The sequence below is a fragment of the Phyllobates terribilis genome, unplaced genomic scaffold, assembly GCF_046119375.1.
Source record: "Phyllobates terribilis strain yellow unplaced genomic scaffold, ASM4611937v1 Scaffold_4__5_contigs__length_816908805, whole genome shotgun sequence".
NCBI lineage: Eukaryota > Metazoa > Chordata > Amphibia > Anura > Dendrobatidae > Phyllobates > Phyllobates terribilis.
This window is the reverse complement of record NW_027362764.1, coordinates 742892114-742905453: the sequence shown is the minus strand read 5'-3', so window position 1 is coordinate 742905453 and position 13340 is coordinate 742892114. Positions and strand designations below refer to the sequence as shown.

The window sequence follows — 13340 nt, the reverse complement described above, 5'->3', positions numbered from 1 at the left end:
CAATCGAGACACTGCTGGATGCCAGAGATCTTTACCCTAAGAACTTAGGTCTTGTGTGTAATCACCCACGCCAAGAAACTTTGACATTATCAAGCCTGAGATTTTGTAAAACGTGCACAATCCATGCCTCAGCCTAATCCACCCTGTCTCCCTAGGTAGACCATATTGTTACAAGAAACAAAGCAAAAAACAAACAATTCCGGCATGTGCTAAAAAATTAAAGAAAACATATCTAAGAAAGCAGCCAACTTTATTAATGTCCCCTGGAAGAAGGGGAGGAAAAAAATAATAAAAAGCTATCTAATTCCACCATTGTTATTGGGGGGTGGGTTGTTTTTACAACATTTATTGTGCAGCAAAAATGACAAGGCATGATCATGATTCGTCAGGTCATTACAATTACAGAGATACCAAACATCTAAAGTTGTTTTATTACTTTAGTGGCTTGTAAAAAATTCTGAACTTTAGAAGAAAGTTGTTTTTTTTTTGTGTGGCCATTTTCCTAGAACTAAAACTTTATTTTTCCAATAATATGAACTTTTTTTTTTTCTGCGTGGTAAGCTGACGTTTTTATTAGTACAATATAAAACATTTTGATCACTTTTTATGGCATCTTATTCAGGGAGCCATTGAAAGAACAACAAAAATGGCAATTCTGACGTTTCAATACTTTTTTTTCTCTTTAAGGAGGTTTATCTTACAAGTTAAATGTTTTTATATTTTGACTGGTCTTTTACGGATGCAGGGATATCAAATATTTGTATGAGGAGGCGATTTTTTAGAATTTTCAAAAAAAAAATGTTATTAAACTTTTCATGAAGGCAATGGGGGTGGGGGGGGGTCTGCAATCGCTTATACTATATACTGCAATTTTTAAAATATTGGTCTTTATGAGAGATTGTGATTTTTACGATATACTGCAGTCTGTGGCTGAGGCTTCCCCAGGAGTGTCAAGATGGCAGTGAAGGGGACATGCAGCAGGGCCCCGGCTGGTAGCTCATCGGCACCCTGTGATTAACTTATGGAGAGATTGAGACAATGGGTGCCTCAACAGATGCCCCAGCTGAATATCTAGGCGTTTAAGTGATTAAACAGGAGCTATTGGAGAACTCTACGGTCACTTCTGTTAGAGGCAGCTGCTGGATGTATAAAGTACTGCCGCCACCAGCTCTGGCGGTGCGAGTTCAGCTCCCCAGCCCGATCTTTGATGAATGTATATACGTCAAGTAGTGGGAAAGAGCAGTTAGTATGCACTTGAAATTTCTACAGCACCAGTTTGTAAAAAAATAAGACTTTGTTCAAAAATATTCAAACAATAGCGCCACCTACAGTAATTGCAACTACCAAGCTCGAGTCCTATATAAGATATGTAACCATCAAGCTCGTTGTGTGCATGTGTGACCTGTCCACATGGCAAAGAGAAAGCCAAAAGAAGTAAACTTACCATGATCTCCTACAAACATAATGTTGACGCACCTATGCAGCTTCATTTGTTTCAAGCCGTCCATTAGCATGCCGACTACTCCATCAATGTCCTTCAATTGGTTTGTCAGCTACAGGAAAAAAAAAACAAAAAAAACACCATCAACATTCATCACATGACGCCACAGAAGTTACTTTTAATATTTGATTATTTGTGTTTCTATTGTAGATTACTCACTAAGATAAGGCCACGTATTTATTTATTTAACGCACTTATATAGCGCCATTAATTCCACAGCGCTTTACAGACATTATCATCACTGTCCCCATCGGGGCTCACAATCTACATTCCCTATCAGTATGTGTTTGGAGTGTGGGAGGAAACCGGAGAACCCGGAGGAGACCCATGCAAACACGGGGAGAACATACTGTGGCGCCCCTGAGGGTTCGGTCGCCACAGAGGTATTGCATCTCACCCAGAGGTGTGGTATCTCACTCTCAGGTAAGGAAGGAGTATAGCTCAGGAACCTAACACTACATCCACTACACCACATTTCCTGGGGACAGGGCGAGATTGCTCCTACGGGAGAGCACAGTCCCTGATCCCTGGCTGGAGTGGGGAGGAACCACTTAGAGAGGGGGAACTATGTAGTGGGTGGGTGGAGGACGTAGATCCTGGGAGCACATCAGCAGGAGTTATAAAAGTAAGGAACCATCTTGGTTCAGGGTCAGTAAGTCAGTCAGTCAGAGGAGGAAAGTGACAGGAGCAGGGGCTCTGCATGAGCTCTGCTCCACCAGCGGGCCAAGTCAGGAGGCCTGAGCCTGAAGGAGAAGGGAGAGAGAAGGGGAGCAGGAGAGGCTCCGGGACGAGAAGTGAAGGGACCCCAGGGGTACGGGCTGTGCAGCAAGCCACCCGTACACCCGCCACTGCCAGGAGGTAGGGGGGTCAGGCCGTACAAAGGGAACCAGTCCCTTAACTAGCCAAGAGTTACAAAGCCTAACTAGAGAACCAGAGGCTGCAGCATTTTAAATACCGCAGACCACAAGTCCATACCAGTGTGCTAGGAAGGTGGCCGCATAGGACCCCGGGGACGGAACACACGTCGCCCACCAAGGCCCAAGGACACCGGACCGGAGTGCTACTAGGTGTGAGGTGCAGGGAGAAGGCCAGAAAGGATACACAGAAGGGGGTCCTGATAAATACTCTGGAGGTATCTGGGAGTTGTCCGAGCCCCTCACTGCGTGAGCAGAGGACGCCGTGGGCTCTTACACTGGCCCTGTAACTGGAACTGCTTAAACCGTGAGTAAAGGATCTGGGACTGCATCGTTTGGACTCTGTGATTATTCTTGCACCGTGACACCTTGCACCATCATCCATACGCGCTGCCCTGAAGCTACACTCTTCCTGTGGGGAGTTGCATCACCTTGCTGCACATACCACCAGCGGCGGTTCCCAATAACCGCATTCCACAGGTGGCGTAGTCAGACTATACATAACAGACACACATTGACTACTCTGGTTTGACCGCCCTGGGTCACGGACCGGGTCACCGCCACGGTGACTAAAACCCCCAGCATCTACAGGCTCGGCTCCGGGTACCCCACGGCCCAGGGGGCGCGTCAATACAAACTCCTTGCAGACGTTGTCCTTGGTGAGATTTGAACTCAGGACCCCAGCGCTGCAAGCCTGCAGTGCTAACCACTGAGCCACTGTGCTGCCCCATGTATACACTAACCTATCTGCTATGTTAAGAGGCTGCCGATTGGTAGTCGTTTAATAGACCTGGTTGGACAGGCTGACCGTGCTTACAACGCACACAGAACGATCAGTAATAGACTGTTCTCAGGCTCTCATAATTCTCAGCAGCACGTCCTGTTTACATAGGAAGATGTGCTGCCGAGAACAATGATCTTTTAAGCCAAAAGATCAATTCCCCTGACAAACTAATATTTTGCCCATTTATTCAGTGATCGGCAGTCTTTTTACACGACGCAATTATTAGTAAAATAGCATTCCGAGGATCGCTCATTCCCAATAATCATGCAGTGTAAATGCATCTTGCCTCCTATCCATATGACCTATGAGCATCGTACAAAGGGACCTTATGCTATGATGAAGAATGGAAATCTTCAAAACAGAGGCTGGACAGACATCTGTCTGAGATGGTTTGGTGACTCCTGCACTGAGCAGGGGGTTGGACACGATGACCATGGAGGACCCCTCCAACTCTATCATTCTATGATTCTAACCATTACCAATGAGTTCTACTCTTGTATTATACAGCGTGATTCACTTGTTACTTTACCGGAAAAATAGCTGTAACTTGTAAAAGAGCTGGTCTCTACATACTTTGCTTCATGAGAAGTGAAATTGCAACGAACCTCAGCGACAAGAAATATCCTTGCCTCGAGTGGTCTCGCCCCGCCGGTCATCTCCGGACCAGCTGCACGCCACTTCTTTGGAGCCATTTGAAGGGTCGGGTGTACAGTAAGACGCTATGAACAATACAGACACTCAGAGAACATACAGCGAGAAATTCAGGCTATGACCCCAGACATTCTGCGGAATACATTCAACAATATGGAACGGCACCATGCAAGCGTGCTTGGATGAAAACGGTGAACATTTTTCAACACATGCTTTAAAACATCAGCTTCTCATGAGCCACGGTATGTACAGTCAAAATTTCAGTACGATAGGTCTCTTTTAGAAGTTACACAATTTTTCCGGTTAAAGCAGCAAGTTAATCACCCTGTACTTTTCACTTGCACCAAGCACTGGAGGGAAAACTCATGACCGATCTCAATTTTCTGAAAACAGATCCACAGCTACCAATACACTTTATGTTAAAGTTTTGCACTGCCCCCTCCCCCATTGAATAAATTCCATTTCCATGTGTCTAGCGTACAGTTCAAAGTGATGACATATTGACATCATGCAAAGATAAGGTCTCGTGACTCTAGGTCATTAGATCAAACAATAATTTTGATCAAAAGTATGACAATGCATTCGATCAGGTGCAAATTGACCATATGCAGTGATGTCTATCAGACATTAATCTGTTTGACATAGGAAGACTGCCAATTAATGCAAAAAGTGACATGAGGCCAATCCACAACACTATAATTAAATCCATTTTTTTTTTTCGTTGCAGAAATTTTACAACCTAAATGAACTTTGAGAACATACCCTAAATGTGTATGTAGCATGGACCTGAAAAGGGTTGTGTGTGTGGTCCAATGATGGGTAATGTCAATTACTAAGCGAACTTGTATGACTAATGGCCAATTGTAACCAGTTTTAATCAAATGTAATAGACTTAATACATACCTCACTGCTGAACGGTCCATATCGATGTCCTGCTTGATCAGGTTGCTCCAGATATATTGCATACACGTACGGTCTAAAATGTAACAGAAAAGTTATGAGCTGCCGTATTTACATTGCTATAGTCAGTATAACCATATATACTTTGCTCCTGTGCCACGACTTCTCTGGACCAGTGGCCGATCCATGCATTTCCACCTTCGGTGATTACATGTTTACACATACTACGTATGAAACGCATGAAGCCTGTGATTGCCTGGAGTAGTCTCTTGTCTGGAGGGCTTCAATAAACCAAGACCAGATGGTGAACCATGAAAACTTTGCCATGGGATTTAATAAACCAAGAACAGTGGGGGGACAGCAGAAGACTCACTATGGGGTGTCATAAAAACAAGACCAGCTAGGGGACAACAGAAACTTCACTATGGGGTATAATAAACTACTCCAGCTTGGGGACAGAGGAAGCCTTGCCATTGGGTGTAATGAACCAAAACAAGCTGGGGGACCTCAGAAGATTTGCCATGGGGAAAAATAACCCATCTATACAGGTATACAATAGACATAATATTACTCATTTGCATATTTTGTTACATATATGACAAGTAATCTGAGCTCCCCACCCAAAAAAAATAGGTATAAGTAAGCAGACTGTCTAAAAATTCCTACTGAATACAAATCTCCCTGATGAAGCAAAGTAGCGAAACGCGCATTGGAGTGTTTGTGAGGGCAAGCAGGCCATACCATGAAATCTGGTTAGTATATACCATTCTCACTGCATGTGCTTCATATCTATCATGTGCATCTATTTTATATTGCAGTATGTCACCCAGAATACCACTTTAACTGTGGCTAATTTTTTATGGTAATTCTTTTGTTTACCCTTTACCATATTGTCCAATTATTATTCAGTCAGACATTACACACAAACTTTGGTATAACTTATCTTTGAAATAACAGTTTATTAATTACGACTGCTTTTAAAATGAATGTTATTCATGGTAAAGATCATGCATAATTGCACAGCTTTGGCAGTATATCCCTCTATGGGTTTATAATATTGTCCTGGTGTATTTAATGTCTCTTATATAGTGTAGCCACATTGTGAATAAAGGCTCTTATTTTTCAATATTGTGTCTTTTTTTTGGGGGGGGTGTAGGTAGGGACTACTATGACATATTTTAGTTTAATACATGAATACAAAGCTCGAGTGTTAAAGAGCATGTTTCCTTTAATGAAAAAGAACAGCTGTGCCGTAACATACCTTTCAGTTTCAGGTAGATGCAACCACTGTAGAACCGTCATTACTCTACGTTGTTGGGTGATCGCTCTAGGAAAGAAGAGAACAAGAGTGCTAACCGGTAAAACAATATAGCATGATAGAACTGGTACAGATTTATCAAAATAAGTGCATAAAAAAAATGGAATAGTTGCCCTTAGTAGTCCACTGAATCACTTAAACTTTTAAGTAGGGACTAGTGATGAGCGAGTATGTTCTGTTAACCCTTTCGGCGAGCATGCTCTGGTGCTCGCAGAGAATCTTTAGCGGTGCTCGGTGTTATGTTTTCTGTCACTCAGTGCTCATGATTTGCGACTGTTTGGCTATGTGCCCACGATGCAGAAATGCTCCGGATTTTTCCTGAGCGTTTCTGCATCTCCCTGGCAGAAAAAAAAACACATGCGGATTGTACATGCGGATTGTACATGCGTTTTTCCTGCCAGGGACATGCGGAAGTGAAGAGTTTTTGTATACATTTCCGCATGTGGGTTGTCAAGCGCTTTCCAAGCGATTTTAGCATCACTTGGAAAGTGCTTGACAACTTGGTCACAATATATAAATCCATGCAACCGGCATGGAATTGCCGCTGCGGAAACGCTTAAAAAAACCGCATAGTGGGCACACAGCCTTTGACAGGTTTAATACATGTGAGGAATGCCTAAGAAACAAAATATATATATATATTTTTTTTTTTTTTCCCTATATCATTGTCTACGCTAAAAAAAAATAATATAAAAATTAAACTGCATTACAACAATTTGTAGTGTTTCCTACATTCCCCTTAAGACAGTCAAAAACCAGTTTGACAATTATCAACTATGTAAAAAGGACTTACACGGGCCAGAAGAACGTGGCTGCCTTAACCCCTTGTTTATCAGCCGTAATCCAAATCTGATGAAAAAATAAGTTAACAACATGTGACTCCCCTGTAATAATCTGTATAATCTCAAACCTCCAAAACACATGGTACATAATGTTCATCAGACTGTAACCCTCCGAAGAGAGTGTAGACCATGTAATAACACAGCTGGATAGTCCCGATATTGAGGTCTACCTCTAAGAATTGCCACATATCTAATAAAAGCTAATTTTTATATCAAGGTCTTTTTTTCCCCCATTGCCAAGACTGAATGTTGTTTATTACTTACCGGTTGGCCACCCCACCATCTGTGATTGAATTTCTCCCGTGAACGAAGGCTGAAGTTGGCATCAAACACTGGATCATACATAGAATTACCAACAATCCCATGAGATTCAGGATAGAGCCCCTTAAAAACATAATGAACGAACACAGTTTTACAATATGGAACATTCTAAAAATACAGATATTAAAAAATAAAAAGATCTCATCCAGTAGTGTTTTTTTTTTTTTGTTAACCGCAACTGGTACAGGAACGAAATATCCCAGACTATTGGATGAAATTAATTGGCAATTATGCTTTGAGAAAAAATAAAAAAAATAAATAAATTTTGACTGCCACTTTTTACTTCTTGAGTCAGGGGAGTTGTCTAATCAACCCTCTCACACCTCGCAAAATAAGCCCAGGTCAGAAGAATAACACACACATACATATATATCTACAGTATAAGAAGTTTTAGAATACAAAAACACTATACAGACAACATCAGGAGCGTAATGATCGCACTCGTACCCTCCCATGAGGGGGCCGCCTATTTCACCTGGATGTGCGTCCTTAGACAAACGTTCAGCTGAAATGTATTGCAGTGCAGAGACCCACCGGCTCCTAGCACCACAGCAATACACGCTGCTGGCCAATCAGAGGTAGGCAGCTGATGCCTGCATGCCTGGGCGGTGTATGGCAGGCATGCTGGACTTAGCTGACGGCTCCTGAGCCAGCTATCGAGAAGGAAATTGCACGTCTTGGGAGCGGAGGAAGTCTAGAAGAATTTTTATTAATTTTGTTTAAATGTGCTGTAGAACAGCAAAAGACATTATTACTGGAAGGAGCCCAGGATGGAAGACCTTAAACCCGAAACGTACACAAGATGGAGGACATTATTATAGGAAGGGGCTCAGGATGGGGGAAATTATTATAGGAAGGGGCCCAAGATGGAAGACATGACGGTAAGGAGCCAGGATGGGGGACATTATTTCATAGTGGGTGAACACGCAAGTCTTTATAAGATCTAGAATGCCACAAGGGCCCAATACGTTACAATTTTGCACTGAAGCCCATCAGACTCTACTTATGCCACTGGACATCATCATCACTGTCCCCACTGGGGCTCACAATCCAAATTCCTTATCAGTATGTCTGTGGAGTGTGGGAAGAAAATGGAGATTTACCGTTGCCAGTGTATACAAGTTTGGGAAAGTTTTTGTGGGGTACACAGGTCTCATATAAGGTGAATGTGTTCCACACGTTCCTAAAAAATAAAAGAAATAAACAGACAAAATAATTTCAAAATGCTTGTATTGTTTCTACACTGCACAATATATTTTTTTTATGTTTTTCTGCAAATCACATCATGCATGCAAATAAATATTCTAGAAAATTCAAGAAACTTGAGCAATATGGGTTTTACACAGAAGCAGATTTGTCATAAAAATAAAGACCAATTTCTAGGGCTCAAGCTACATATAAAATTCTGAAAAAATAGGTATTAACACATGTGTATAAATAATACAGTGGTTCTGATGTATTAAAAAAAGTGGTCAAATCACATTGTTTTGTCTAGGGAGGTAATAATTATATTTAATTAAAATAGCCATTGTCTTTTGACTGAAAACTGTCCTCTGCTCTGCTGTTGTGAGCATGTGCAGTATGAAGCTCTGCTGTTGTGAGCATGTGCAGTAGGAAGCTCTGCTGTTGTGAGCATGTGCAGTATGAAGCTCTGCTGTTGTGAGCATGTGCAGTATGAAGCTCTGCTGTTGTGAGCATGTGCAGTAGGAAGCTCTGCTGCTGTGACCTGAAGATAACCTATACCACATACTGTCATCTTCAGGTCACAGCAGCAGAGCTTCTTACTGCACATGCTCACAACAGCAGAGCTTCCAATTGCACATGCTCACAACAGCAGAGCTTCCAATTGCACATGCTCACAGGCTCCTGTCCTATTAACATTTTAAGACAGGCTATAATTAGTGCAACATGGCGGCGACTATTTTAATGTACCACAATGGTTTGCTAGTTAAAGTGATTTTAAGTATTTAATTTTATGTTTACTAAAATCCCAAGAAAACATTGAAGAAAAAAAAAAATTAGTCTCCCTTAGATGCATGAACACGTTACAAATATTTCTCTTACTTAGCTTGTAAATATTGGGCAGAACCTTGACTCCTTCCTTCATATATGAAGCACGAAATCCATCGACTGAGAAGATGATCAAAGGAGGGCGGACAAACCTAACATGTTTGAAAGGACGATACGTCATTAGAAAATCATGGGTGCTCAGCGGCTCTTGTCAGATATATTTTAAGGTGTTCTCTTAAATTAAAACAATGGCAATTTCCCTGCTATGATCCCTTTAAAAAAAAAAAATACTGATAATGATCTTTTGAATGATTGTTCCCTATCAGTGTAAACATGGATAGCGATTGAAAAACAAGCGGTAATTCATCAAAACATATCATTTGTTAAGAACCTATCCGCGCGGGTGAAAAGAGGCCGACAAAACAGTATAAAGAGACAAAGAAAGTGAATGATGGTTATAATTGCAATCTGTAGAGTTTATGTGGCACCCTGCTGCGCACTGGTACCACAGGACCCAGGGTGCATGGACGGACTTCTCCACAAGAGGCCCTCATTACATATAAACACCTCCACCCTTCCACCTCATACCATCAGAGGGAGCTCATTAGAGATATATATATGGAGGGTGGAGCCAGGCAGTTCAGTCAGTCAGAGAGTTAGTCTGAGGAGAGAGTGCTGACGCTGAGAGCAGCGAAGACGCAGCGCGTCTGCTGCTGAGTTCTGAGGGCCCCGAGTGTGGCCAAAGGCAAGAGGAGAAAGGAGAGAGGAGTTGAGGGGGTAGAGGAGCATCATAGGCTCACCCCAATATACAAACAGGACACCGGGTCCGCGCCTACAGCGTTCCTTTATACCCAGTAGGGATCACTAGCATCCCAGGAGGACTACAAGTCCCTGGCTGACCTGAAGCTATACCCATTACAGGACCAGGAACCACAAGGCCCCAGCGTCCAGGGAGAGTGGTTACCAGCAGAAGGTCCTACTACCGAGCGACAGGTGAAGGAACAGAACGACACATAAGCTAGGCCCAGTTGCAGGCTGGCCAGGAGCATACAGAGAGGCAGACACGGATCAGGAGGCCTTATACCCACTCACTGGGGAGAAGTCCTGAAGTGCACCCTTCCTACCCTGGACCGTACCTGATATCCGCACCAGTAAAGGTATTGAAGCGAATCCCCTGTCTCTGTCAGTTACTCCTGCTGCGCCATCCCGCCTGCACTACAAGTCCCAGCATCACCACCCACCAAACTCCACACTGCCCCGGGGGCCCACTCCGCCTGTGGGGAGCAGAAACACCTCAGCTGGCATCCCATCACCCACCGGAGGTCTGCAGCAGCGCTGGTAAACCTTACCAGGTACCACAGGTGGCGTCACAAACTATTTATTTTATTTTTATTTTCCTATCCAAGTTACAATCCCTTTTTTTGGTCGACCTCCCTGGGCCACGGACCGGGCCAGCCACCGTGATATCCCCCACCAGCATCCATAGGCCCGGCTGCCGAGTACCCCACAGCCCTGGGGGCGCGTCAACTTCGTAAATGAGCAATGACCGACTATTATTTAAGGGAGGGGGTGGGTTAAAGTCAGTTTTCAGTTTTTGTGGTTTTCATTCCCCTTTTTTGCTCCAAAATTCTTTAAAATCGTGACTGTGTTTTATGTATTTCGCGCCCCGTCAAAAATGGTCTTCATTTTTAAGTTTAAGTTTAACACTTTTTAGGCTAAAAAAAGTTGCATAATCCACAAAAATGTCACAAACTTTGCACAAAAATTACTGGATGTACCAAAAATAAATAAATGCATAAAAATCAGTCTGGTATGGAGCCTGCGAGATCGCCCTGTGACGGTCATCTGAGTCCTCCTTTGAAGCTTAACTATAGGCTGAGCTCCAGAGAAGAACCGCGATTTCCCTATGTGTAATATTCTAGTTTTGCAGTATATGATATTACGGTAATTCTTTATAGATAACAAAATCTCTAAAATCAGCCTCCTTTTCCTTCATTAATAATTAAACGAATATATTTCGTATCATCGCGTCCCAAAAACTCCAGTTCATTAAAATATTGAAATCATAAGTTAGGCTGCAAAAAAAAAAAAAAATCTAAAAATGCCATAACTGAGGCTTTTTCGGTTGCCGTGCTCCTAAAACAAAGATACAAAAAAAAAAAAAAAAAAAAAGTGTGTACCCCAAAATGGTAAAAATTTAAAAGTTAGCCGAGAGTGCAAAAGTCCTCACATAGCTCCATGGATGTAAAAATAAAGTTATGGTTTTCAGAAAGTAATAGACAGAAAAAAACTTTTTTCACCAATTTCTGACATTTTTTTAACCACTAAATAAAAAATAAAAAAGAAAGAAAGGGACAAATTTGTTATTGCTGTAGTTGTACTAAGAATCATGTTGAACAGCTTAATAATAAAGCCAGGAAAATATAAAGTTAATTTTTTCAGTTTCACAGTATTTGGAATTTTTTTCCATTTTTTTTTTTTAGTACGTTACATGGTGTTGACAATTCAATACTGCAGATCATCCCGCAAAAAAAAAAAAAAAAGCCCACCTATTGCTCTTTTGACGGAAAAGTAAAAATGAAAGTTACGTCTCATTGAAAAGGGAAAGTAAAATAAAACAAAAAGGCTAAAATTAAAAATTCCTGGGTAATCAGTGTTAAAAAAAAATAGCCACAAATCCTTTTTTTAATTTGCGACATATTGAGCAGTCACTAATAGAGTTATTCAAACCCAAAAAAGGCAAAAATGCAATGATGAATCAGGTCCTTCGTGTGTTGAAGCTACTATAGCAAATCCCAGAGTAAGTGCTAGGTAGTCAGGATAGAAAAGGAGCCTTGCAGTAGAGATAAAGTATTATTTTCTATGTAAAATCCATAGGATTAAATAAAATAAAAAGTGGAAATAATAAAAATATGCATTAACAAAACAAATAAAATAAAATGCTCTTTACCCTGCAGGACACTCTGGATGTTTAATTTCTTCACAATCATCATCTCCCCAACGAGTTCCACCTAAAAAAATGTATTATCAAGATAATTAATTATTAATAATAATAATAAATAATAATAATAATACAATTATTATTATTTCAAAAAGAGTAAATTAGGCCACTATGGGGGAACAAAGTCCCTATGAAGCAGTGGCCTCTCTCCATGTAGGATGCATGCACACAGCACTGTATTACGGAGGTATCCTCCCCTAGAAGCATGCGCCTCCCTTACACGGTGGCCAACAATATACCACAATTTGTCTTTTCTTGGATCTCATACTGTAACAGGGGAAACACCTTGGAATGCTTCCATAAAAAAATAAACTACATTTCTTAAAATGGAATCTGTCACCAAGTTTTTTCTACCCCATTCTAGAGCAGCATGATGTATAGGCAGAGACCCTGCTTCCAGCCATGTATTACTTTTGTTAACTGTTTTGTTAGGGGCTTTTGATTAAAAACGGTTTTCTCTGCTGTAGATGTAGCAGTGCTCTGAATGCTGAGCTCCGTATAACCCCGCCCACACCACTGATTGGCTGCTTTCTACCTATGCACAGAATCAACTATCTGGCAGCAGATTTTCTGGTCCTCTAGTGATAATCTCCTGCTGATAAAACAGTAATTATATAATAACCACGCTTAGCAGACCATCACTGGAATCAGATTCTCAGACCCTACATTATGCTGCTCTCAGATTAGGTGGCAAAAACCTGGTGACAGATTCTATTTAATCTATTGATGGTATCTTTAGCAAAAGTACTAAGGGAATCAAAGATCGATCGACCACTTGGCAGCGCATCGTTCTTAGTTTAATTAAGAATAATTGATCAACCCCACATCATAATGCAGCTTCTAAAAAAAAAAAAAAAAAAAAAAAAAAAAAAAAAAAAAAAAGAAGAAGAAGGTCTCATTTTATCATCTGTGTTTTTTTTTTTAATTATTTTTTAAGTGACTTTTCATTTTTGTCTCGTGGTGTTCATTGCTGTTTTTTTCTTTTGTTTGTTTGTTTTGTTTTTTTAACAATTTTTGGGATCATGAATTTTACATAAATTCAAAAGATGCTTTTCTTGTTTATTTTGGTTTTAAAAAGTGCAAAAAAGTTGCATAATA

The 13340-nt window shown here is 41.2% G+C and overlaps 1 protein-coding gene across 8 annotated transcripts in view; it reads right to left on the bottom strand.

The window, feature by feature from the left end:
• ENPP2 (ectonucleotide pyrophosphatase/phosphodiesterase 2) overlaps positions 1 to 13340 on the bottom strand; it is a 189307-nt gene that overhangs the window by 72491 nt on the left and 103476 nt on the right. For all 8 annotated transcript variants that reach the window (XM_073679813.1, XM_073679812.1, XM_073679817.1 and 5 more), the window contains exons 5-12: positions 12192 to 12252; positions 9296 to 9393; positions 8335 to 8414; positions 7175 to 7294; positions 6862 to 6917; positions 6012 to 6077; positions 4754 to 4826; positions 1445 to 1553 (exon numbers count right to left, since the gene is read on the bottom strand). In XM_073679813.1, coding sequence (XP_073535914.1) covers positions 1445 to 1553; positions 4754 to 4826; positions 6012 to 6077; positions 6862 to 6917; positions 7175 to 7294; positions 8335 to 8414; positions 9296 to 9393; positions 12192 to 12252 — 663 coding nt within the window. The remainder of the gene's footprint in view (positions 1 to 1444; positions 1554 to 4753; positions 4827 to 6011; positions 6078 to 6861; positions 6918 to 7174; positions 7295 to 8334; positions 8415 to 9295; positions 9394 to 12191; positions 12253 to 13340) is intronic.